Raw genomic sequence first — 27316 nt, 5'->3', positions numbered from 1 at the left:
TACCCACTCTTGCTTTAAAAGCACGAAGAGAAGCCAATGCCAAATATCAGGCAACTGGCATTGAGACAGTGTGGTACCAGTACCATGCTGTTTTGGTTACTGTAGCCTTGTAATATAGTTTGAAGTCAGGTAGCATGCACTGGAAAGGATGACCTTGCCCAGTGACCTCCATCTTCAGTCCTAACTAGACTGGTTCAGTGGCAAAGTGAGAAGAGTATTCTTTGGAATACTCTTAAATTAAGAAATGCTTCAAGCAGGACTCTGATGCAATTGCAAGCAGAGGGACTGAGCAATTTCATTAGAATAAAGACCTTCCTCCAGGAAATGACTATTCTGTGAATGGTCAACTTGGCATATGGCATGCAGTGGATCAAAGCACATGGCATGCAATGCAGAACATGGTAATGAATGACAAGACTATGGACCAAACCAAGCAGAAGCCATCTGCAGAGCCATGAGTAGCTAAAGGATTTACTGGCTTTGGGTGAGACATGGTGGAAGGAAATATGCTACATATTATGTGTAGTTCGCTGCATGCTTTTATGCAAATCCATATGAATGTGGATGTATATTCTATGATGTGGATCCAGGCAGTAACACCACTTGTGGATGTTATAACTCAGTGTATACTGTTCTGTACAAAGACTCCCTTTCCATCTCCCAAACTGAATAGACTGAAGCCCTTCTTGGCCAACGATATCTGAGCAAGACCCACCCCTGTCTACAAGAGCTGTGTTGTGTACAGATGCATCCCCATGCTGGGACACCCTCTCGGGAAGTTCTGCAAGGATAAAGTTACAAAGAAATAGTAACACAGAAGCATCTACTCTATCTGTAAGTATGGCAATTCTCTCTGTTTCCAAATAAATTGTAATGTCATTTCACGTCTCTCCTTCCTATGCTTAATTGCAAGGCAGCACTATGCAAAACCAAAATGTCAAGTTGTGTAAACAAAACAAAATCGTTTTTCTCAAAGTCAGTGCTCAAAGCTTCAAAGATTGTCAAAGAAGCTTGTTTTCTCTAGGTTTTTTTCTTCCTAAAGTATGGTATATTTACTTGCTACAAATCGGATGCATAAACGCATTTATAGATGGTTGTTACTGATGAAACCTGGCAGACAAGAAATAGCTATTGTCGGCACAGGTATTTGACAGGTAATTCCACCTTCAAGTGATTAAAGTTAAAAGACTTAAAATGCTGTAATTTTGTCATTTTTGTTTTGTTCTGGCTATTGTCTTACCTTAGAATAAAAAAAAATATTATGACAACAATGTTCTTTCACTAACAATTTTCTACAAACTGGAAGTGTGAATAGGTGCAAAAGTTAGATTTTGCCATGACTGACTAAATGGAGTTCATTTAGGTGAGCATCAGTATTTGTTTTAAAATTTAAGTAATTGATGAGCTAAATTAGTCAGGGTACACTCACTGTGAGTGACCTTAAATAAATGAAATTTTGTGTTAAGTATGGCAGGCACCAAGGTAACGCCAGAAACAGCAGAGGTTTGTTCTGTTTTAATTTTTTTGCTTCAATGGTATCTGGGGTACCCAATGAACAAGATCCATTTTGCACTGAGAAGGAGTAATATACGAAAGTATATGCTATGTTATAACCTTCTCTTTTTTCTACTTCTTGAGAGCAAATAAAATGACTTACAGAATCCTGTTGTAAAGAAACTTTCCTTCCTAGGTGCTTACCTCCCCAAGAAAGCATTAAGCCACTGTTGCCCCCAAACCACAGGCGCTGCATGCCATGTTGAGAGATGCAGTCCAAGTGGGTGGGCCCAGAAATCACCCTAAGACAGACAGTTAGCTCTCAGCAGACTCTGTGAGCAATCCTGAATTTCTACTCCACGAGGCTTGTCGGAGAAGTGACTCTTCAGATTGCAGGCAGAGAGGCGTGCTCACATGATCTCAGATGACAAAGGTATGGAAATATTTCATTTACTCCATTTTTCTCATGGTGAGATACCAAACCAACGAAAGGTCACAAGACTCGAACACATGAAATTGTGCCCTAAGAGAGCTATGGCCATTTGCTCCCCTTTCCTACCAAAAAGCAAAATAAAATATACTTGGAGGAGAGACGGCAAAGTCAAGATGCACAGAAAAGAGAATCAACTGACGCTGTGATGCAATAAAAGCTCTGTGTGAAGGGTTCCTAATAATAGTGAACGTTTGCCCAGTGCTTAATACACCGAAGGCACTCTTCAAAACATCCCCAGCAAGAAAGGCAATGAAATGATCTCATTTTACAGAGAAAGAAGTGGGGGCTCAGTGAGAGAGGTCACCTGCCCACATTTAACCGCCAGAGGTTGGTCAGTGGGGGATAGAATCACATGCAATCTGGTCACAAAGTCTGTCCTTTCTTGGCACCGCTGCTGCCATCAATATGCTGAAGCCAGAAGTGGTATGATATCATCGTCCCAGTATATACTGCGTGGGGCGGAACCATATACACACGGTTCTGAATGTTGCCTCTGTAATCTGCTGATTTTGTGAGCTTGCTGAGACTAGTTACTACCTTCCAATGCACCTTGGTTTACACATCTTTAAAATGGGATAATACAGTTCCATTCGCAGAAGCCTGCCATGAGAACTACTATGAATGCATAACACCTGGCAGACAGTAAGTATATAGTGAGAGAAGAACGAGTAACTTTATTAGTAGTAGTATTAATATTATCAGTGGAGCAGATGACAGCGGCAGCGTGACAACAGGACACAGTCTAATGTGACAGTGAACACAAGAAGAGCAAGGAGAAGAGATGGCAACACAGCACTGAACCCCCAATTTAATGCTGGCAGTACCATTAAGGGCCTTTTGGTTTTTGAAAATGGTCCCATGATGCCAAAGAAAGGGCTCAGATCAAGAACTGTCTGCTTTCAATTAAGTATGCATTCATTCATGGGATAGAAATGTCTTCTCTTCAAATGATCTCATGAGTTGTATTTCTCTTCCCTCTTTTCTAAATGCAGAAATCTAAACAGCTTGAGCACTGGTTTCATAAGATTCCAGAAACAAGGAGAACACAGACCAATTTCTGCCTCCTTCTTTTTCCTAGCTCCCTTTGCAAAAGTGACATAACTACTCTAGAAGAAACATATTCTGTCTGTAATCCCAACATTTTGGGAGGCTGAGGTGGGTGAACTGACTGAGCTCAGGAGTTCAAGACCAGCCCAGGCAACATAGTAAAACCCTGTCTCTACAAAATACATACATACATACAAAAATTAGCTGGGCATGGTGGCACATGCTTATAGTCCCTGCTACTTGGGGGGCTGAGGCAGGAAGATTGCTTGAAGCTGCAGTGAGCCGAGATCACGCCACTGCACTCCAGCCCAGGTGATAAAACGAGACCTCATCTCTTAAGGAAAAAAAAGACATATTCCTGGATTCATGACCATCATAGGAATCTGAGTGGGGGACATGGCTGTACACCTGGATACAAATGAGATTCCACAGGTAAGGACCCACAGGTCAGGGAAGGATGCACGGTAGCACCAGCCAGCTGCTCCCTCCTCACTGCTTGGGGAAGACATGTGGGAGCAAAGCAGGAGGCTCCCTTTGGAGGCAATTGAGAAAAGCCCCTCCCCTTCACTTGATTTCAAGGCTTTGTGCTCCTCGTCCAAGTGGGAATGGTAGCACCTGAGGAAAATAGCTCTTGGAGGGTACAGTCACCAAACCATCCCACCCTCCCCTGTGTGCAAACTACTTTCCCAGCCCTAACCTTGCCCCTGCCTGCTCACATAGGTTGCAAATCACTGTTGCTGCCCCATGGGACCAAGGGAAGCCCAACCACCTGATGACCCTCACCTCCTCCTAAAACCCCACCCAGAAATGGTGGCTACAGAAGCCAGTCCAAAAGTGAGGCTGTTAGAAGCCATCAGCAGCTCCCAGAAACCATAGGCTGCTCTTGACAGCTCTAGCAGTTGAAGCCCTCCTTGTGGTCCTAATTCATTTGGCTGGTGGATGCCACGACCACCATGAGGACCTCATGTACTTGCAAGGGGAGCTTGGCTTCACTCCCAATCTCCTGCAGTGACAGTGTAGGTTTGAACTAATTATTGCTGCCCACTCAAGGGTGGATCTAGCTAGATGAATCAGCCAATGCTGGACCTCATGGGAAGAGACTACTGGGCTACAGCCACTTGGCTTCCAGTGGTTTCATTATGGTGACCCTCTGCATAGCCCTTGCAGAAAAGATCCTAACTGGATTCCTACCACCTGAAGACAAAGTATAACACTGGGCCACCAACACTTGTCCTACCCAAGTTTTAAGAGGTCCCACACCAGCCAAGAGTACTGATCAATCAAGACCCAAATTCACAAGAATACGCAAATAACACATGGTCCATCACAGACACACACACACACACACACACACACACACACACACACACACACACACAGAATTTCCTCCACAGATGAAATATCTAACTGTAAAGCATGAAGCCATATATATATTGGGTGAAAATACAAGGGAAAGGGTGTATACATATAGGTTGAGTATTCTACATCTGAAAATCTGAAATCTGAGATGCTCCTAAGTCCTGAACTTTTTGAGTGTCAACATGATGCTCACACAAAGGAAATGCTCATTGGAGCATTTTGAGTTTCAGATTTTTGGATTAGGGATGCTGAGCTGGTGAGTATAATGTAAATATTCCCAAATCTGAAAACATTCCAAATCTGAAACACTTCTGGTCCCGAGTATTTTGGATGAATATTTGAGTATTTTGGATACTCAACCTGTAATTTGTAGGGGAGTAAGAAAAACTTAAAAAAAAAAATCTTCCAATTACAAGCCCCAGACATCATGAAGGTTTAACTACAAAAATTTATTGCAAAAGACTCTTTAAATAGAATGAAAAGACAAAAAAAAGGCAGGAAAAACATTTGCAGTGTACAATAAGTAAAATATTAATGTTCTTATCATATAGATAGTGCAAACAAATCAATAAGAAAAAGATCTACAATCCAATAGAAAAGTGACCAAAGAATCCTTGGGAGAAGAAATACAACACTGTACTAACCCTACACATAATAGAAAAAAAATAGTGAACTAGCATTTTTCACCCGATAGATGAAAAAGAGACTGATAATATCCAGGGTTGCTAAGAGTATGAGGAAATTAGCGTTCTCATTGATTATCAATGGGTATCCTACTATCATGGTGAAAAAAAGAGTATACCTATTTTAGGCAATATCAAATGAAAGCAAATTTTTTATGCTCTTTGATCCAGCGAATTTGATCTCGGCTGAATTTTTATTTCAAAATTATTCCCACCAGTTCACACAGCTTTACAGAATATTCACTTATAGCACTACTTGAAATACAAATAAATAAATAAATAAATAAATAAATAAATAAATAAAATAAAAAATAAAAAAATTTTAAAAAAGGAACTCAGATGTCCCTCACAGAGGAATGATTAAACAAATTGTAGTCTAAGAAAGGTAAAATGAAAATCGAAATGCTGAAATGGAAAAATGACCAAATAGATAGTTGAGCGAAAAGAAAAAACTGCAGAATAGCATATAGAGTTTGTGTAAAATATTCTTAATAGTCAAATCTTGATATTACTATGTCATACTGGCAACATATAAGAAATAAATCTATCCAGCAAACTGTTAATGATGCTGCCTATTTAGGGGTGAGATTTCATGGGGAATTCCCTTTCTGTACTGTTTGTGTCTATATTCTTCAGTTTTGCATATTGCGGATTACTTTGGTAATCAGAAAAACATTTATACAAAGTGTGGAAAACACTAAAAAAACACAGAAGACTGAGGCAACAATTTAAATTTTTTTTTCTGTTGCAAAGTGGTATGTGACATGCTATCTCACACTCACCCCCAGAACTCTGCTCTTGAACTACATTAAATCATAGACCTTAGCTCTCAGTGACTTCATCCTAAGCCCCTGCATGAAGAGAAAGCTGTCCAGACATCGTAGGAAGGCACAAGAAAAGCATAAACTCTGGGACAGTCAGTGAGCATCTCATAGCTACTGTCTCCTCCATTCCACGCCTTGTCACTCACAAAGGCTTCCCAAACACACAATTCTGAAAGTGACAATCAATAGAAAATGTTGACATATGTGATTTTATTTCAATTTACCAAAAATTCATTTTCTTCCTGCAGTAATGAAAAGGAGTAAGAACCCTAGATAAAATTATATTCCAGTAACAAATGGTCTGTCCTATTTGAGAAAACCTTGTATTTTAAAAAGTATATACAAAACACTCCCAAACAGCAAAACAGCACATATCCTAAAGTGTACTGTATATCTTTACAGTCAAGCATGTAACTGGCGGTTTTTAAACTGTCTCTTTATTAAATACGTTTGGCAATCGTGGAAAGAGAATCATGCATAAGTGGGTTTGTATTAGTCATTCCTTTGCAATGTAGAGGTTGTCATCACCTCCTAGATGTTTTCCTGAAGTTTCAAAACCTCATTATGAATGTTGCATTCAGGTAAACAGTGGTCTGTAATGGAAATGATTTCATTTCTCTCCTGTCTAGATCTGCTTGAATAAAAAATTGGTTCATTAGGCAGCAGAGGCTTAATACCAGCCCCTGTCAAAAGTCCCTGAGAAAATACTGTCTATCTGCAATTTCATGATTATCACAGCAATCTCAGCAATACGGGTGTGCAATGACACGATCAGAGGTCATATTTCATCTGATCCAGAGCTCAGCTATGACTGCAAGCATATACCAAGAGTTGACAGTCTGAATAAACCAATGGATTTCCTTTGTTTTTTAACTGCAGTTTCCACTTTGGGGAATTAACATTACATTAGCATTATTAAAATAAGTAGATTTCACAAACTCATTTTTTAAAAAGTGTGATTTAGGATGAGTGGGAGATAAATTTAATGTAAAATATCATGTGTAAACACACACATACATACACACACACACAGATAACCTAAAGCCTTTTGAAAGACATTTCCTAAAGGGGATTTCCAATGAAGAAAAACACCAGTGTGAAAATAAAGCCCAATTTGTTGCTTCACTTGAGTTTTAATCATTGTGTCATAGATGCCTTGGGATTCATAAATGAGAGGTGTTGGCTGAATATTTAAAATATGCCTCGTAAGCTGAAACAACAGTAATATGGTATCAGCGGCAGACTCATAAGGGATTCAGTGGCCATAGATTTCATCAGGTCCTCCTATAAGCATTGGGGATTAAGGAAAGATTCTGACTCCACTGGATAAATGGCAACAGATTTTTTTTGTAGTTTAATTATTTTTTTAAAAATACAAGAAAAAAGTCTGACCTATTCAGGAATCAGTATAATGTGGTATGTGTAATTTTTAAAAAGAGCTGATCTCTTTCAGTTATTTTAGCAAACATTTTATTTTTTAAAATCATAATGCCCAATGCTAGAACATGTGTAGTGAACTGGTACAATAAATTGGTACAATCAATGTCTTTTTCTGATATTTATCTTTCTATCATTTGCTTTGTATGAGCTCTTCCTATATCTCAGGAGTTTTCTTTTTGTGTTGATGATGCACATGCTTTTTAAGTCTTTTGTCATTGGTCTTTTTGTTCAGTTTATGTTATATTTTTACCTGACATCAGGAGATTTTAGATTTCATGAAGTAAAATTCTGCAATCTTTCTCTTTGAGTTAGTTATTTCTTGGCTTTTGTGTTCAGAAAGACCTTTCTCAATTATCCTGTATATCAGATAAATATATCTCAATATATTTTCTGGAATTCTTCAGTACTTCCATTTTCCAAACACAATCTGCATGGGGAATTTATTTAAATATATGAGGAACAGCAGGAATAGCATAGTATGTAAGACAGACAAGATTAAAATCCTAGCCATCATATGCCATCTCCATGACTTTGGGCAACTTACTTTAATCTTCTATACTTCTTGTAAAATTGACTTCTTTATTTTGAGCATCACAACGTCCCCCTGCTTCCTCCTCTTCATCTTCATTATTTTCATCATTATCACCATCTTCACCACCATCATCACTATCATCATAATTACCACCATCATCAGCATCGCCATCATCATACCCATCATATCATCATCAACATTATCACCATCATGACCATCATCATCATCACCATCATCAGCATCACCACCATCACCATCATCATCAACACAACACCATTATTATACCATTTAAGCACATGCAAAGCACCACAATGCCAGACAGTAGTGAATTAACTACAATCGCTCTCCTAAAAGTTTAATCATACCATCACAATTATTGTATAATCCATTCTTAGCCATCTGCCTTGAAGGGTCACCTTTACATTTACATTTTACATGAAATTCTTTTTCTGGGCTTCCTGCTCTGTTCCATCACGCTGTCTAGTCTGGAGCCAGTGTCACATGGCTCTATGCTCTATTTATTTATCTTTATTTGAACTCTATGAAGCGCATGTTTAAAACAAAATGAAAATTAAAAACACATTTAAGAATTCATACCACATCCAACCATTGCTGCGGAAGCAGATGAGAGAGAGACTAGGGAATACATTTGCTTTTCTTAAGAGTTTTAAGACAAAATGCTTCCACATTCTATTTCTTATTGCTCCAAGTGCATCCCCCTGCACATCACATCCCACTGGGATGTGTGCCACAGCTATGAAGAGATAACTAGTTGTATAGTCTCAGCAGTTAGCTCTTAATACTGCCTTAATGCCACTGAGCTAACAGATGGGTCTGTGCTGGACAGAGGGAAGCCAGCTTGCTTAGTGTGCACGGACCACCTCCCTGACTCCCTGAAACCTGTTAAAAACCTGAAACGTTGGCAGGTAACCAACGATTGAAATAATTTTCAAGCCTCAATTTTGAGTGTTTGATAATATTGGAAGCTCAGTTAATGAATGAGCGGTCCATAATGGTTCTACATTCCTCCTTACAAAGTAAACCATTATGCATCCCCTCTCTCTGCCTGGCTATAAACCTCCACCATGAAAGTGAATAAAGATAATCAGCCCTAGGAATCACAGGACAGCCGTGCATGGCATCTTTGCTGGTGCACAGTCATATGAAGGCACCAGCTGAACACTCTGGCTTCCCAATTCCATGACCTCTCCAACGCCAGGAACTTGCCTTCCATTCATCATCCAGCAGGCATGCCATGCACCTGGGAATACCTGGAATGATTCAACCTCTGGAATATAAACACTTCCACTCTGCCCCAGCCTTCCAACACCTTTGCTGCAATCTTGTTTGAATCTCCAGTTCATCATCACAAGCCAGCAGCTCTCTTCCTTCCTCATCCCCCACCACCATCTGCCACTTCAGTCCTTCTGTTGCTAATCACTCAAATTCCACTGCCCAGTTGCCTTTTGTGACACTCCCTGCTAGCAAAACTTCAATCATCAATAAGTTTGGTGATCCTACTTCCTGGCCCTGCATTGAACTGAAAATCCACATACCTATGTGCCAACATCCAATTCATGGTCTCCAAGCAGAGATGAGCTCAGACAAAGCCTGATAAGTCATCCCTTGGCACAAATTCTTCCATTCCTCTTGAAAGAAATATCCAACCTCATTGACCTCAGCTCCTCAAATATCATTCTCTGTAATACACTATAATTCTACAATTTACAGGAGCTACATTCACTTGTCCCTTTTCAGCCCTTCTTGATGTCTCTGAAGTACTCGTTGGTATTGATCATTATCCGTTGAAATGCTCTTTGCTCCTGAATTCCCTGATCACACTTCTCTGAGTCTGTCTTCCCAGTTTTTGGCTGTTCTTTTGGTTTTCTTTTAGAGGTTCTTTCTGCTGTGACCTTCCTTTGGATGCTGGACTGGACCTTCCATCCTCACTGTGCACCAGAAGTGAGCACATTATTGTCACTTTTTAAAGAGGGTTGCATTGATCAAAAATAAGAATGTTTAAGAAATTCAAGATAGAAAAGTGATGCATTACACCCCAAGGGAAATATACAGCCTTAAGATCCAGGCTAGACTCTGTATAGGGCAAAGAATGTCAAATAGAACATGGGCTTTTGCTTTTTTGGGTCTTACAGTTTTGAGAAGTAAAGACATGAAGGTTGATTTCTAAACTCTTATCCTGGATTAGATGGAGATAAATTGTGGGTCACAGGTTGCCCAACTGCCTGAAATATTCTTGCAGAACAATCTCTTCCATGCCCATGGTTGGACTACTATTTTGATATATAGGAGAAAGCCAAGTCAACCTTATTCATATCTGTGTTCCTAGTAATTCCTGGCACCTTGGATCAGGCTTTGCAAATATCAGGCACCTGACCTCCATACTTTCACTTTTAAAACTTCCTTATTGAGCACCTAATGTGTACCTGGTCTATAGAACTTGAAGGAAATCAAAATATTTTACCACAAAATATATTTATTTCATATATGCGAGATGGCTGTCAGACAGCATGCAAGGAGAGCTGTTTTTGTGGGGGAGATTTGCATCTGTAGAAACTCTGTATTCATGTAACCAGGACTTCCCTCGTCCAGATCTAGGAAATACGAAATGAGAGTCCTACACTTTAAAGATCTTAAAGAAACATTAACTGGCCAAGCATGGAGGCTCACGCCTGTAATCCTAGCACCTTGGGAGGCCAAGATGGGAGGATCACTTGAGCCCAGGAGTTCAAGACCAGCCTGGGCAACATAGTGAGACCTTGTCTCTACAAAAAATAAAATTATTAGCTGGGCTTGGGGGCAAGCACCTGCAGTCCCAGCTACTCAGGAGGCTAAAGTGGAAGGATTGCTTGAGCCCAGGAAGTCGAGGTTGCAGTCAGCCAAGATTGAGCTACTACACTCCAGCCTGGGTGACAGAGCAAGATCCTGTCTCAAAACGAACGAACAAACAAACAAACAAACCATTTACCACTTATTTTATCGGAGGGCTGCCATGATGCAAGCTCCCATTCTTTCTGTAACCTCAATATGGTATACAAGCTTTGGTATCCCATAGGGGGTTTGGGTAGCCACTCTGTGATGCTCCCTGTGTGCAGGTTAATATAGTTTTTATGACTTTTCTCCAATTAATCTGCGTTTTGTGAGTTGAGCTTTAGAGAAACTTCAGAGGGTGAAGGGGAAGTTTTCCCCGTGGCCCCTACAGATTCTAAAAGTAGATGTCTTTTATGTATATTGAATCAGAGGACTTTTGTCCATGTAAATGAACCTATATACAGAGGGGTTATTCATTGCATGCTACAGTCCATACTTTCACAATCATTTTAATCCAAACCTCCTAAAAGAGTCTATTTTAAAATGGATAATCCATTACAACCATGTCTGATAATCCAGGCCCTACTTAAAATTACACTGCAAATTTGAAGGGCTTAGACCAATACCTATGGTTCCCCATTGCCAGAGTTTTCTTGTGTTTCTTGAGGTTCTTGACACAATCCTGAGCTCTTACGAATGAGGCCTTCCAATTTATTCTCCATCCCTCAAGACGAGTTGGGTGCATGGCCCTTGCTGCTACATTGAGTTGCACATGACTGACTAAATGTCAGGCATGGTAAACACGCATTCATTCTGTAACATCCCCCAAGCTCATCTCATGAATTCACCACTTATTTTTCCTCCAGGTTGGTTCTCTGTGCCCAGAGGGTACGGTAGCAATGTCCAGGTCCTCCTGCAGGGAAGGCAGAGGAGAGTGAGAGAAATCAAACTGAGGGTTGCCCTGTCATGCTCAGCCAACAGGGGATGCCAAGCTACCAGTCCTGAGCAACTGAACGACAAATGCACAAAGACTTCTGGAACTCCATCTAAAGATGAAGACTTGCCATTCTTGTTTGAAAGAATCTCATAAAACCAGTTGATTCCAACTCTCAGCAGTGGAAGGGTGTTTTTTCTTTTTTTTTTCCATAGCAAGGCTTTTTTTTTTTTTTTTTTGATGGAATCTCACTCTGTTGCCCAGGCTGGAGTGCAGGGGCGCAATCTTGGCTCATGCCAATCTCTGCCTCCCAGGTTCAAGTGATTCTTCCATCTCAGCCTCCCAAGTAGCTGGGATTACAAGCATGTGACACCATGCCTGGCTAAGTTTTGTACTTTGATTAGAGACGCGGTTTTGCCATGTTGGCCAGGCTGGTCTTGAACTGATAACCTTAGGTGATCCACCTGGGATTACAGGCATGAGCCACCACACCTGGCCAGGAAGCTTTGATTGGAAGCCAGAGATTTGTTTTAGCATTCACCTTCTTGTTCTCCACTTGAATTTTTCTTTGTAATAGTACAGAACTTGCTAGTCTAATCCTGAGCAAAGGCTGATTTATGATTCCTTCATGTGGTTCTATTAATAGCACAGGGCTCTGAGTGAATGCTGATTGCATGCAAATTCCACTTCACAGACTAGCTGTGATCACTATAATGGTGTAAGCTGTAGATAAGAAACCCCCGGTGAGAACTACATCCATCCTTCCACCTGACCCCCAACCATGAACAGGTCTATGAAAAATGTCAGTCTATTTCCAAAGGAAGAGAAACAGCCAGAATGACACGCCTCCAAAATGCTTGTTGTATACTGGAGAACAATGAGATTTTACACGTTTGTTCTTCCCTGATGCTTGGGCTGCTTCAGAATTAACTGGGATTGAAAATCAGACTTTGCAATAGCACCATGATTGCCCAAAGAATTCCACTGTGGGTGTGCCCTGCTGAAATGATGTGGCTGCTGTATCCAACATGCACAGCACCACTGCCCTTCCTGCTTCCAAACTGTTCAAGCACTTTATCTGCACTTCCCTCATGACATTCCTCACTTTCTGCCCTGAGTTGTTATAGGATCTCCTGAAAGAATCTTAAATTTCTTACTATCCTGTAGGCTGAACATTCTCCCCTAAACCTATAGTCTTATCATCATTGCACCCCACTCCCACCCTACACTGCCAAAAAACATTTAAGCACACAGTTAGCATCCAGTCAACATGACTAATGAATGAACTAGATCTGTCCCGGAGATATGTTGTTGGTTGTGCACTGACATGATGCACGCTTTCTTATTACATGGAAAGAAAAGAAACAAAGTGGTGTAGATTTCATGTTCTAGGTGGGACACCTGCATTGGAACGCATGCTCACCCATTATGAATTCTGTAACCTGAGGTGGGTGTACCTAACCTGCAAGCCTCACTTGCCTTACCTGTGGAATGCGAATGATGAGAACATCACCTGCTGCACAGGGACCACTGGCAGCACAAAATGAGGTAAGATGCTGGGACTCAGAAACTGATATCCCCAAAGATTGCATTTTGACATGCTAAACCGAAGAAGCCTCAAGTCTCTCTAACCTCCCCCTCATCCCACACACAGTTTCTCCCATAGAAGGTGAAGTTCTTTTATCTGCCTAAGATCCAGACCCCCGCAAGGAGAACATTTTTTTCCCTTCCCCTCCCTGTAATTTCATTGTCTGTTGCAGAAAAGAAGACCAAGATATGACTACCCCTGAGGAGACCCTTTTCCAAGTACAATGACTAACTCCAAGGATCATTTAAATTACAAGATAATCTCTGTTCCTGTATCCAATAATTCTCCCTAGCAATTATTTATTGCCCCTCAACAGAACTCCTCTTCTCCCTGACCCGCATAACCTGTTTTACCAGGATCCAAGCCCCCATCATACACACACACACACACAGACACACACACATATATATACACACACATATATACACACACACACACACACACATATATATACACACACACATATATATATATATATATATTTTTTTTTTTTTTTTTTTTCTTCCTGGAGTACAGTGGTGCGATCTCGGCTCACTGCAACCTCCGCCTCCCAGGTTCAAGTGATTCTCCTGCCTCAGCCTCCCCAGTAGGTGGGATTACAGGTGCACACCACCATGCCCGGCTAATTTTTGTATTTTTAGTAGAGATGGGGTTTTACCGTGTTGGCCAGGCTGGTCTCGAACTCCTGACCTCAGGTGATCTGCCCGCTTCGGCCTCCCAAAGTGCTGGGATTACAGGTGTGAGCCACGATGCCTGGCCCAAGCCCCCAACCTTTCTGTAACCTCAGGATGGTGTATAAGCTTCTGGACCCCATTGGGAGGTTGGGTCTTCATTATGAAGGCTCTTGTGTACGCACATTCAATAAATTAGTATGTCTTTTCTCCTATGAATCAATCTGCCTCATGCCAGTGATTTCTTGACAACCTTTATGGGACCAAAAGCCTATGGCTCCCACAAATACATGTGCTATCAGGGCCCAGTATACGGCCAGCTCTCAATGTTAGTCACTCTGATGATTAAAATCATGTTGACCACCCCGTGAATTTGCAGAGCAGAATTGTATCTCCTGGATTTCAACTGCCCTTGTGTGGTTGTACTGAGAAGCCCCTTCTGCAGCTCTCACAACATCTGTATGAAGTCAGTCTTTCTCTAGTTACTATAACAATATGAGACACAGCACTCACTCAGCTAAGAATAAGGCAGTAAGCCACAATCACGGGCAGTAGAATTGGTGTACAGTTACATAATAAAGGTTCTTGGTCACTGAATATGCCTTTCCAGGCTTAGAGAAACCTGCAGTGGAGAAAGTGATGATCCACAGAATTATACAGCCCTCAAACATGTGGAGAGAACACGCTCTGAGTGACTGAGATGCACCCTCACTAGTTAACCGCTTCCATCTCAGTTTTCCTTTGTGCAGGGAGTGTTTCTTATGAAGCAAATATCCCCCTTTTATTTTATTACATAATTATTCAGAATGCAACAGTCCCGTCCTGTGTAATAAGGAAAAGCCCTTCTTGGAAAGAAGAAATATTCTTTAGAACACTCATATGTATTGGATTTAAAAAACAAAAACTTTCTTAAAAATTCATGGAATGCTTAGGGGAAGGATTTTATCTTTCCGCCAAAAACAAAAAAACAACACAAACATCTATAAATCAGGGGCTAAGGCAGGTCTCGAAGATTGAAAATACTCTCCAAATACTTTAGAGGAACTAGTAGTGAGACAACACTGGAAGTTAGACTTTCTAATGAGTCAGGCATGTATGCCATGCTAATTAAATAAAATTTAATCAACAGGTGTGATGAGATCAGCGTGAGATTGCTTGCTAGCCAACAGAAGTCTTAGAGTTGCATAAGCAGCCTGACACATTAAAATAGAACACTCATTAAAAAGAGAAAATATTCTACTGATTTACACTAAGATGTGAAAAATATAAATTGATTTATGTGCAACATTTTAGAAAGGAAAAAATAAAAGGAGGCAGGCTTGTATTGGTATATGTACGAGCCCTAAGCGTAATGCATTCTTCTTATAAATCTTGTTAGAGAGAATGTTCTGGTTTTGTTCTTCCTAGTTAGTATTACAAATGGTACTCACTCTCATTACTTTATAGAATCACAGACTATTAGAGAAAAAAAGAACCTCAGAACTCGCCTAATTTGAATCCTCCTATCAAGATGATAGAGGAGAGGCCTGAAGATGTAAAACATCTCCCAAGTTCACAGAGATAATTAAAGAAGCATCTAGAAGCTGGAAGAAGAGCCCAGTCTTGTTTCTTAAGAACGTGCTCCTTCCATGATTTAAAACAAAACAGAACAAAATTTGTTCTGACAATCACCACAGTAGGTGACCACCACTGCCATCAATTTTCTGCTTTAAACAAACAAACAAACAGAACTAGGAAGCAACTTTCATGGATTTCCAAAACATCTGGATCCAAAGATTAGAAACTATTGAGTTATTTCACCAAAAGAAATGGAAGGAAGAATGAGAGAGAGAAAAAGTAAAAGGAAACAAATATATGAAAATCTTCAGGAACCTGGGCGAGTACTGGAATATGGACAAAATGATCTCTTCTGTCACTCTGATACTGTCCAGATGAGCCCAGCAATGTAAAAGTAAGAGGCAATGCTGCTAGAAAAGACTGGAAGTTGTGAGAAGTTCCGAGTGGACTGGAATGCTGATTTTTCACTCCTTTGCGTAACTCACACACTAAGGCCTTCCCTACCTCATTCAGCATGAGATTGCATGCCAGCCAACCCCTTAGCTGTGTACAGCTAAGAGACCCCAGGTGTAATCCCCCATCCTGGGATCTCTGAGCTCTGCAAGACAAAATAAAAGCATAGGGATGATGATGTAGATATGGAAGACATGCATTTTAACTTAAACAAACCTTCAGTAAGGAAGTCTTCCCAATGTCAGTGAAAAATGCCATGTTTCTCAGAAATAGGGTTATTTGCTCAGGAAGGGAGAGAAGGAGTTTGGAGAACAAGCAAAGCTTTGCCATCGTTAGATGCAGCAAGAAGAACACGAGGATCTCGTCACTGTTGCCCTGAGAGCCTCGCCAAGGCTGTAGCCAGCTGCAGGTATTCTGGATCCAAAATCCATCACACATTTAACTGCTAATGACAAGGCATTGTTCATATTTCATTGTTGATAGAATAAGGGATAATAAGGACTAAAGTTTTGTCTCTTTTCGTCCATGAATCTCTTCCATCTGCAGCCCACAGACTAGACTTCCCCTGAAATGTATCCACTAGGAACTGCAGACATGCAAAAGAGGGTAAAGATATATATATATTTTTTAAGAGACAAGGTCTCAGTCTCACCCAGGCTGGAGTGCAGTGGTGCAATCATAGCTCAGTGCAGCCTCAACCTCCTGGGTTCAAGACGTCCTCCCACCTCAGCCTCCCAATTAGCTGGGACCACAGGCATGTACCACCACACCTGGCTGATTTTTTTTTTTATTTTTTGTAGAGATGGGGTCTCCCTATGTTGCCGAGGCTGGTGAAGGTGCTTTTTGTATTCTATTTACCTTTCAGGATCAATGCATTTTTGGTTACTTTCAAAAAACCCCATACATTTGCTGTCTCTAAAGGCATCAGGAACAAAGATAGAAATACACAGGAAAGAAAACACAAGGAGGCAAAGACTTAGCAGCTTTCTAAGCACTCACTGAGGAGAAACGTACCCACACTCCAGTCCATTTCCTCAACAGCATCCCCGTAGACTCCGTGTTGACTTTTGCCAGCAAAGTCGTTGCTGGAGAACAGGGCTGTGTGCACGTGGAGGTAGGACAAGACAAGCAGGAACGGAGTCTCAGTGTTCCTGCAAAAAAAAAAAAAAAAAAAAAGGGAGGAAAAAAAAGACCACAGATAATGTTAAGTATGTCTGCCACCATTCTGATTAGGATCCACCTATTATCATAGCAGGCTATTTGAAAATTCACAAAATATTACAAGTTAATTGCCTAATATGGTATCTTCTGTCAGAGAAAGGTAAGTCTCTGTTGTGTCTCTATGAAGTGACTTATTGTTACCCTCTATGGATCAGTAAGTGAAGAATTATGTTATTGAGACATCCCCCAAAGACCCAACTCAGGAAGAGATTTAATAGAAAATTGCCTATATTTGTTTTTTGTTGTTGTTGTTTAATTCTGTTCTTCCTTCTCTATATGGTGATTAATATGAATTCAAGCACCTTGAAAATAGTATTTCTTTGGGAAAAAAATTTATACACAAATACACATACACACACTACTAGAGAAGACTACCTTTTAAAATTTTTAATTGATATATGCAAACAATTATACAAATATATATACAAATTTTGTATATATAGGTATCATTTGATATATACAAATAATTCTTGTATAGACTTGTTGGGGACAATGCAATAATATATGTTTACCATGTGGAATAATTAAATAAAGCTAATCAAAATATTCATTTTCTCATATAGTTGTCATTTCTTTGAGGTGAGAACATTTAAAATCTACTCTCTCAGCAATTTTGAAATATATAATACATTGTAAGTCACTACAGTCACCATGTAATGCAATACATCCCCAAACTATTCCTCCTGTCTAACTAAAACTTTTTATCCTTTGACTAACATGTCCCCATTCCCCATCCACTCCCCTAACCCCAGTCCCTGGTAGCTGCCATTCTACTCTCTGCTTCTAGGAGTTCAACTTTCTTCTTAGATTCCACATAGAAGTGAGATCTTGCAGTATTTGTCTTTCTGTGTCTGGCTTATACAACTTAGCAGAATGTCCTCCAGGTTCATCCATGTTGTCAAAAATGACAGCATTACGTTCTTTTTAAAGGCGAATAGTATTCCACTGTGTACCTTCAGTTGTCAATTACTTTCATCAATGCTGTTTAAACTCCAACTCAATTTTGTGTTCTACCCTCTTCTATAATACAACAAGTCTCCTAGAATGAACACTAAATGGTCAATACTGAAATTTTCAAAGTTAAATAGAACATTCATTCAATTGGCCTAAACCTCTCGAGAGAGGGGAATGATAATGCAAACATATTCCTTAATTCAGAGAGCACCTAAACCTCCTTCATTTGAATTGATTAGAATGCACAGATACTCAAGAGTTATAAGTCACTGTCAATGCGTGGCCTTTGCTACAATGGGCTGTGAGCGATGTTGCTATATGAAGGTATGAGGTTTCACAACTGAGTCTGCTGGTAGGGATCAATAAGTCCCATGGGTGCTTCTTCACATCGGGTTGCCCTCTGAGAAATGCATTTAGTGCTGTGTCTCAGTTTCACATCGTAGGCTCAATCTTTACCTCTCGTCTGGGAAATAATTAGCAATTCCTCTCTGCTGAAAGAGAATACTGGGTGAGAGGCCTTTTTGAAGGCTATCAGGGAACAGGACAAGTGTCCACTTCCCCAGGGTTGGTGAGAGCTCTGAGAGATTCGTGCAAGAAGCTGCAATGCTTAGAGGGGACAGACACACCTTAATGACAGCCCCTGCCTCACTGCCCACTCCCCAATGGCTTCTTCTTACTGTGATTCAAGCTCTTCCTTTAACTACTTCTGTGAACTTGGGTGGGTTCCTTAAATAGCTACACTTCAGATTTATTATCAAAACATGAACAGTCCTGACGAAGCCTTATGTTGATGCCAATACTCTCACACAGCCCAGCTTCTACCCCAATATGGTAACCAGTCCCAAACACAGCTTGCACATTCACAGCTCAATGCTCTGCATATCATCATCTCTCAACCTAAAACTTACTTCCCCCTCTCCCTGGCAAGCAGTCATTGTTCAGAAGCCATCTCCAATGCCACCTCCTCTGAGAGCCTGTTCCCCTTTTCCAGGCAGTCCCATCAGGGCTGAGCACCATGGGGCATTAACCTTCCACTGAATCTCCAGGCCCTAGTGCCATGCCTGACCTGTAGAAGATACTTAATAATACTGCCAAACAAATGAGAGAATGAATGCATGGATGGCGGCAGGAATTCAATTTCTTTTTTTTTTTAATAGGAGAAAGGGCATACAAATTCATTTAATGTGTACACATAGGAGCCTTGAGAATGAAGACCCAAAGATAAAGGGGAAATTGACTATTTTTATGCTTAGGTTCAACAAAGTATGTACAGCCATGTAGAAATAAGATTGGACAAAAAGGGCCTGATCTAATGCTAATGAACTGAGTGGGGAAAGCTGGCAAGGCCTGTCTGTCTAGATTGTTCTTGGCCTCTCTGAGCAGCGTTCCTTCTTTCTAAGTGTGGGGTAGGACCTTCTCTGGAATGGGAGTGCTAGGACCCACAGTCAAGGTAGGTTGGGGAATTTCTTTATGGCCAGTTTTTACATAGAAAGGATGAGGAAAAATTGGTCCTATTTTTCAGTCTTATGACTTGATTGAGGGAGAAGGGGTTCTGGTCTCTATAACTTGCCTTGGGGAAGAGGGATTCTAGTTTGTATGGCTAGCCTCAGGGGAGACTGAGATGATTCTCTGCTGGTCATTTCCTCTTTCTCTTCAGTATTCTCTAGTTTCCCTGTTGGGGCTCAGAAAAGGGAACCCTAAAACAATATTGTTAAGCATCCCCTACAGGCCAGGCATGGTTGTAGGGTCTGGAGCTTATTTTTTTATTATTATTTTATATTTGAGATAGAGTCTTGCTGTGTTGCTCAAGCTAGAGTGCAGTGGCATGATCTCAGCTCCCTGCAACCTCTACCTCCTGGGTTCAAGCAATTGTCCTGTCTCAGCCTCTGGAGTAGCTGGCATTAAAGGTGCACACCACCATGCCCAGCTAATTTCTGTAATTGTTTTAGTAGAAATGGGGTTTTGCCATGTTGGCCAGGCTGGTCTGAAACTCCTGACCTCAGGTGATCCTCCTGCCTCAGCCTCCCAAAGTGCTGGGATTACAGGTATGAGCCACTGCACCCAGCCCGGAGATTCAATTTTTATTAGCAAATGCTAATAAAGCATGTGTTCCACGACACCAGAGCTCTTTATGTGCTCTCTTCTCCCACCAGACCACCAGGCAGGAGGTGTCATTTATATCATGGTGTTCCTGACACCCGCAAAGTGATTGGCAGGTGGCATGAATTCAGCAAATCTCTGTTATTGGATGAAATACTGCATTTGCTTTCTGAGCATTGGCAGCCCCGCCCAGCAGTCAAGTGAATGACAGGGCCTTGGGAATGCAATGTGAATTGCATTGTGAATGGTTTATGTTGCATACGGTTTAGACTTCTGCCTAAGTCTCTTGTTACTTAGAAGGGATGTGGTTTATGTAACGGTTGCTCTAGAGCAAGGATTCCTCTGCAGAACTTCTGTCCTAAATCTCTTGTTACTTTGAAGGAATGTGGCTTATGTAACAGTTGCTCTAGAGCAGAGATTCCTCTGCAGAACTTCTGTCCTCAGTCTTTTGTTACTTTGACGGGACATGGTTTATGTAACAGTTGCTCTAGAGCAGGGACTACTCTGCAGAACGTCTCTCCTAAGTCTCTTCTTACTTTGAAGGGGTCATCTCCTATGGTCCACATCTTTACCAGCCAGTAAAAGTTCAGAAGACTACATATATATATATATGTAATTAAATTAATTTTTCTTCTATGTATTCCTGGCTTCCTTAACTTCTCATGATAGCCAAAAACATTCCAAATTTTGGACTGGGTGTCACAAATACTCATAAGTTTTTCTGGAAACAATAAACGGATATATGCTTTTCTAAATGCATTTTGTATTTTGCTAATGTTAATATACCTTGGGCTCCTCGAACTGTTCACACCTATGGCTGTAACACTTCCCTTTTCAGTTCTTACATTTATTAACCCCCTACTCCTTCGAAAGAGAAAATTAGCACAAAACAGCACACTTTGGGTTAGAGCTAAGCCAGGCATCCCCAGTTCTCTGAAAACAGGCAGATCAAATCTAACAAGTTATTGGTAATCATCAGTACCATGTTTTATTATTCCAGTACTTGGTGGCAAATTAGGTACCCCCCCAACCTTTTTTTTTTTTACAAGAATATGAAACAAGGAAATGTTGTTAATATCTAACAGCCAAGAAAGTTAAAAAAAAAATCCTGAGTGGCTTGTCTCACCTCTCACAGGAACTGGAATAAGAAGGCATGCAATGAGAGCCCACTGGACCTGGTCTATAACATTCACTGTTAGATCTCAGAAAGAAAAGAGGACATACTACTGCTTAGATGGAAGCACCGTAATTGTCATCCTAGCTGATGACTTACATATGAGCATCTCTACCAAGCCATGTGTTTGGCTCCTTCTAAGAGAAGATGCCCTTGAGGAACCTGGAGGAGCTGAAATGGAGCCACAGTATGTTAGAGAGCTTGGCCACACAGGGCAGACTATGAAGCCTCCATCCTACTTATTATGGGGAAAGTTTACTCACACCTGGGCAAATTGCACCTCCTTCCCCAGAAGCAGATTGTGTTCCCCTAAACTGGCTTAGATTCCTCAAAACGAACATGAAATTACAGTCTTTGTGTTCCTAAATAGAGAGTTACATTATGTATGAGAACAATCTCACTGCAATTTCACTCTCATCTGTTCTCCCATTTATTTTTAGATTTAAAGTTAAGGAAAATAGATAAGAAAGCTTAAAAAGTCAATCTCCCAAGCATAGTACATGGTCATACAGGATGTGAGTGACAGAATTTGCTGAGAACGAGGAGCTATTGCATGGATTGAAATGCCCAGCACTGGGCTCCAGTCCAGTTTCGACTTGGATTCTCCAATTTTGGATAGCAGTCCTCTTGCTCAAAAGTTAAAAAAAAAAAAAGAAGAAGAAGAAGAAGAAGAAAGAGACATCCATCAACATGATTGGCAGGATCATAAAATTGTGGCATATTAAAATGTGAGGTGGAAATAAAGAAATAAATGATAAAGATGACACAACCGGCAAATAATAAAGCCTGAAATAAAAGCTGGTTCATGAGGACTGAAAGAACAGTTGAGTCAAAGACCTGAGCTTCAGGGTTCAATCAAGGCTACGGAACATGACCTTTGTCTTGGAATGCAGGGGAATCCTCCTTAGAAGGGGAGAAGGGAATTAATGTGTTTATTATCAAAATTCACATATTTATGGAACTTGTTTTCTATCATCTCTCTATAAAGCAGTGGTTTTTTATTCTATAGGGGTGACATCAGAGATACCAGCATCTTTATGTATACTCTGTGCATCGAGTAGAGTTGATTAGGTTTGACATACAAAAACAAACCCAGAAAACAGAGAAAAGCATACTTGGCTTGCAAAAACACTGTTCCAAGATTTACCATTCAGGAACAGAAGTGAAATCAACGGTGCATGGGAATGTTGGCTAGACAGACATAAATCACTGGCTTTCCTGCACACACCTGGGGTGTAACTGACAGCCTGTGCCCAGGTGAAGGAATTCTTGCTTTGTGATATCCTTTGAGGGACCAGGAAAGACCATTTGCTTCAAACCCAGGCTCAGGAAGGAGATCTGGGTTTCCCTTCCTCTCTACGACCTTGAAAGCTGAATGACACATCAGCAAGTTGGTGGAAGAAAGATTTCTCAATAACAGCTTAACTCCTTTTTTATTAGCTGGAGTACTTCAGTAAACAACTCTTCTGAAAATTTATTGCCACTGTCTTGCACACTGTGCGAAAAGATAGAACTTTCAGCTGCTACATGCCTGCACTCCATTTGTTAAAAATACAGAAGACAGCCCTGAGCCTTTGCAGCAACATGTAATCATTCCAATCTCAGAATCAAAAGATTTACATTCTATAGAGGCAGGAGTGAAAATTCACACAAGAAGATGGCTAAGGCATTTTTTTTTCTGTCTGCCATAAAGTATACTTTTGATGATCTTCAGAATAATAATCTTCATCTGAGTGTCTGACCTTTATTATTGTAGTATTGTTCCAACTACAGTGGGCATAGGGAATAACAGGAATGCAAATAGGGATGTCTGTGAATTCCTTCTGGCTACCTTCTGCTGCTGGTAATTAGAGTACGGCATAAATCAGATAGCGGTATCAACAACCGCCGCCCCCAACCCCCACGAAGTTCATGTGACCACCTCTGCGTGCAGCAGGTGGATTTATACACCCAGCTGTTCATGTCTTCCATCTATAAGTTTTGCAGTTATTAAGCAAATGTTCTGCTGACACACAATACCAGGCACCAGAAATATAAAGAGAGACTGGACCGGACCCTGCCATCAGCAACCCACAGTTCAGACAAGAGCATTGACAGCTAGTCTAAGCTGTCTTAAATGCCCCACTCAGTGCTGCAGAGAATGAATTCAGAGGAGAACTTATCTCAACCTGGCAGGGGTCAGAATTTGCTCCCAGAAAGAGGTAGCTTTCAGTGGTTCACATAGCATGACAGTGTTTGTGAATGCTTTCCATAAACATGTAGGCTTTCGAGCTATTCACAGGTATGATATTCAGAGATACAGAAATGTATGGCTGGAGAGGCATTTCCAGGGTCAGGTGTAAGTATTCTTTATCTATGCCCCAGTGAGTTGGGAATGCCATGGACCCACTAGATCTAGTATGGCAAAAGACGAACATCCCTCAGTACCTGTATTGTTACAATATGCTCAGCCTGAAACCAGAGGTTCATTCAAAAGAGAAGCCCTCCCCTCCTTTTTTTTTCACAGACAGGGTCTTGCTCTGTTGTGCAGGCTGGAGTGCAGTGGTGCAATCATAGCTCACTGCAGCCTACAACTCCGGGGCTTAAGAGATTCTCCCACCTCAGCTTCCTGAGTAGCTGGGACTACAGGTGTGCACGACCATGCCGAGCTAATACTTCCTGATTTTTTGTAGAGACAGGGTCTCACTATATTGCCCAGGCTGGTCTTGAACTCCTGGCATCAAGTAATCTTCTCATCTCAGTCCCCCAAGTAGCTGGGACTACAGGCACACACCACCATGCCCGGCTAATATTTCTTTATTTTTTGTAGACACAGGGTCTTGCTGTATTGCCCAGGCTGGTCTTGAACTCCTGAGCTCAAGTGATCCTCCCACCTAGGCTTCCCAAAGTGCTAGGATTACAGGCATGAGCCACTGTGCCCGTTGCCCTCATTTTTAAATACATATCCCATAGGCCCACAAAAGTTAGAAACAAATCATGTGTTACCTGCAGTTATTGAATAATGTGACTCTTTGATAATTCTTTAATTATTTACTTTTTCCATTTTTGAATGAGCATCTGTGTGTGTCCCTGTGTATTGCTCTTAGTGTTTAATCTGATTTACTTTTCTTACCATGAATTAAAATCAATATCACCCCATTCCTTCCTGGCTTACACTCTTATCGAAACTAATGAAACCTCCTAAAGATCCCTTTATTCAAAAGACACTTTGAGCCAAATCACAGCTATTCCTCACAGCCACTTACACTGGGGTCCAGCTGGAAGTGGGAGAGGCTAGGCTGGAGGAACCCAATAAATGCATTTCGGGATTGTGACTGTGCCAAATGGTGATAGCAGTACATAGACCAGGACAAAAGGTCATATCTTCTTCCAATAATACATTTATCAGCTGTCATAGATTTTAGGGAATTATGATTACACAAGCAATGCTTCTAGAAAGGAGTATTTATTTATCATAAAAGTACAGACCATAGGAAATGGTAGGAGAGATTCTTCCCCATGGCTCTCCACTAAATGTATAATCTTTTCATATAGGTGTTTCCCCCCCACCCCTTGATTACTGATACTTTCCATCATGCTGATGTCTTGGTGTGTTTTCTGTGGAGAGTTGTCAGGGAGCAGGGTTTATTGTTTTCAGAACAGGAGATCTTACCACTCTGGGAAGTCAGAGATTAAAAACAGAACTCTACATAATTTCCAAATTTTTGATTTGCTATCCATAAACCCTTTGCTGAAAAAATTCATTTATAAAGAACAAGAGTTATCCTACATTGAGCTTGACTAAAACTTATTAGCTTTTATTGAACTTCTAATTAAAATATCTCAAAATATACATACATATATTTAATATATTGAAACAACTTAATAAACTTCAGCCTGGAGAACCTTATACTAATGGCAAATTCCAGATAAATCTATAAATCCCATAACTGTATAACATACTATACAGATTATGTAGGTGTGTATAAAGTCATTGCCATTCTTGGAAATCTACTGTTCGAAGTGAGCATGTATATATCTTCAGAGAAAAACACGAAGTGATTTACTTAAATATTTTTCCTAGCAATGAAGCACTGTTTCAATGAATTCAGAGAAGAGGTCAACATATCTGGTTTTTCACAAAGCAGAGTGACCAACATCCATCTCTTTCTATTGAAGACATAAAACATGAATCTCATTCTACCCACCAGCATGACACCTTTTTAAAAATTAGCCTTGACTTGAACTAAAGAAAAAAGCTGTTTGTGAATAAAATTAACTTGCTACATTCACCCATCATCCTTACGCTTTATTTTCTTTTCAGAGCATCCAGGTACTTCTCGATTACCATAGTAATGATAAAACTACTGATATTCAAACTTATCTATAAGCATTACAGAGATGCATTCTCCTTCCTTGAGCATTGGACCTAGACTCTTCCGTCTGGAGAAAGGTGTTGAGACACCCATACAATGCCCTAATCTTCTTCCAACTAATCCTCACTCGGACTAATCCTCACTCAATAAGTCTACCGCACTAGAGTAGGTGGAAAAGATTCCCCCAACTGTTTATGAAGCATTCCAAAATTCAAAAGGTTGAGTTAGTTCTGTTTAAATTCAGCCTCTACTCTTTATTACCTGTGGAGCTTTGTTCATTCAAAGGATTTCAGCTTCAAAGTTTCTCCACAGTGAGACATCTATTTACCGACCTCATGAGGTTGTTATGTGGTGTGAAGGAAGCAATGGGTGTGGGAGGTGCACAAAACAATGTGTGTATCCACAGCACCTGACGTATAATTGGCAACCATTCCACAGTGTCCATTACACTTGAACATGTCCCATTATGTGTTACCATTTCTGCTGTGCACCTAAGTTGGATCTGTTTTGCATTGCAATGAAGACAGGGATGGCAAAACCAAAAGCTGTGATAATGGGATGACCCTACAGGGCACATACAGAGAGTTGGGTATCTCCAAGAAATTTATAATTCACTCCTTTATGCAAGAATAGCAAGGATTTCTGGCTAATTAAAGTGCATTCAGGATGACCCATCTCCTGAATTACTATACAGTGTATAACATATGGTGAGCTAATTATCCAGCTCTCTAATAATAGAAGCATCTCCCCCAGATAAATTTATCCCTGAATGAGTCAATTAGGGTGAGGGATTGTGGAGTGGATGGTTATACATTCTAAATCATCGCTCTCCTCAACTTGAAAATATGTGCTTGGAATCCCAGGCCTCAAACTGGGTTTGACTAAGTGGACCTCATTTGCAAGAATCACAAACCAATGAAGCATCTTTGCCTTATGCCTCCTTGTCATTCATACCCTAATATTGCAAGCTAGCATCTCAGGAGCAAACCCTTGAGTATAAATCATATCAGTAACACAGTGTAGAGAAAGGCTATAAATTTTAGAAGTAGGAGTTTTAAATCATTTTCCTCACCACCTTTGACAGATGAACTGAGAAGCAGCTGTGTACAAATATATATATATATATGTTAAAATATCTAAACAAGGCACCAGTTGTAACTGGAAATTTTTAAATTTGAAAGCATTTGAGTAAATTCCACTAATACCACCATTGCTTTGATCAGGCATTCCTTTTTCGGCTGCTGAATAACTCTACCTCCATTTCTCACAAAGGTGGTAAGACCTGGCTAAATTGCTCAGGATATTCTGGATAATGAAATAACACATATAAATGTGTCTTCAGACATTGAAGAAATGTTTTATGAACATGGTGGTGTCACCAATGTTAGGATTCTTTGGTAGCATATCAAGGCCATTCTCTCATGACCCTTGGATATTATATTTTGTGAATCAGATAACTAATCTAACACAGATAGACAGCTCTACCCAAGGATGATTGTAACAATGTGCTTTAAATCTTTGTATCTTCAGATAATGTATGTAAGAAGCTGTTTGTGAATGTACACAGTGTACAAGATGCTAGCATTTTCACTAATATTAACCATGCTG

At 40.5% G+C, this 27316-nt stretch overlaps 1 protein-coding gene across 2 annotated transcripts in view; it reads right to left on the bottom strand.

Annotated features, from left to right (window-relative positions):
* The window catches only part of STS (steroid sulfatase), a 216293-nt gene that overhangs the window by 61552 nt on the left and 127425 nt on the right, over positions 1-27316 (bottom strand). For both annotated transcript variants that reach the window (XM_055106639.3, XM_034951335.3), the window contains exon 7: positions 16919-17055. In XM_055106639.3, coding sequence (XP_054962614.1) covers positions 16919-17055 — 137 coding nt within the window. The remainder of the gene's footprint in view (positions 1-16918; positions 17056-27316) is intronic.

Source organism: Pan paniscus, chromosome X, assembly GCF_029289425.2.
Source record: "Pan paniscus chromosome X, NHGRI_mPanPan1-v2.0_pri, whole genome shotgun sequence".
Classification (NCBI taxonomy): domain Eukaryota; kingdom Metazoa; phylum Chordata; class Mammalia; order Primates; family Hominidae; genus Pan; species Pan paniscus.
Note: the sequence above shows the minus strand (reverse complement) of the source record. Positions and strands in the feature narration are given on the sequence as shown.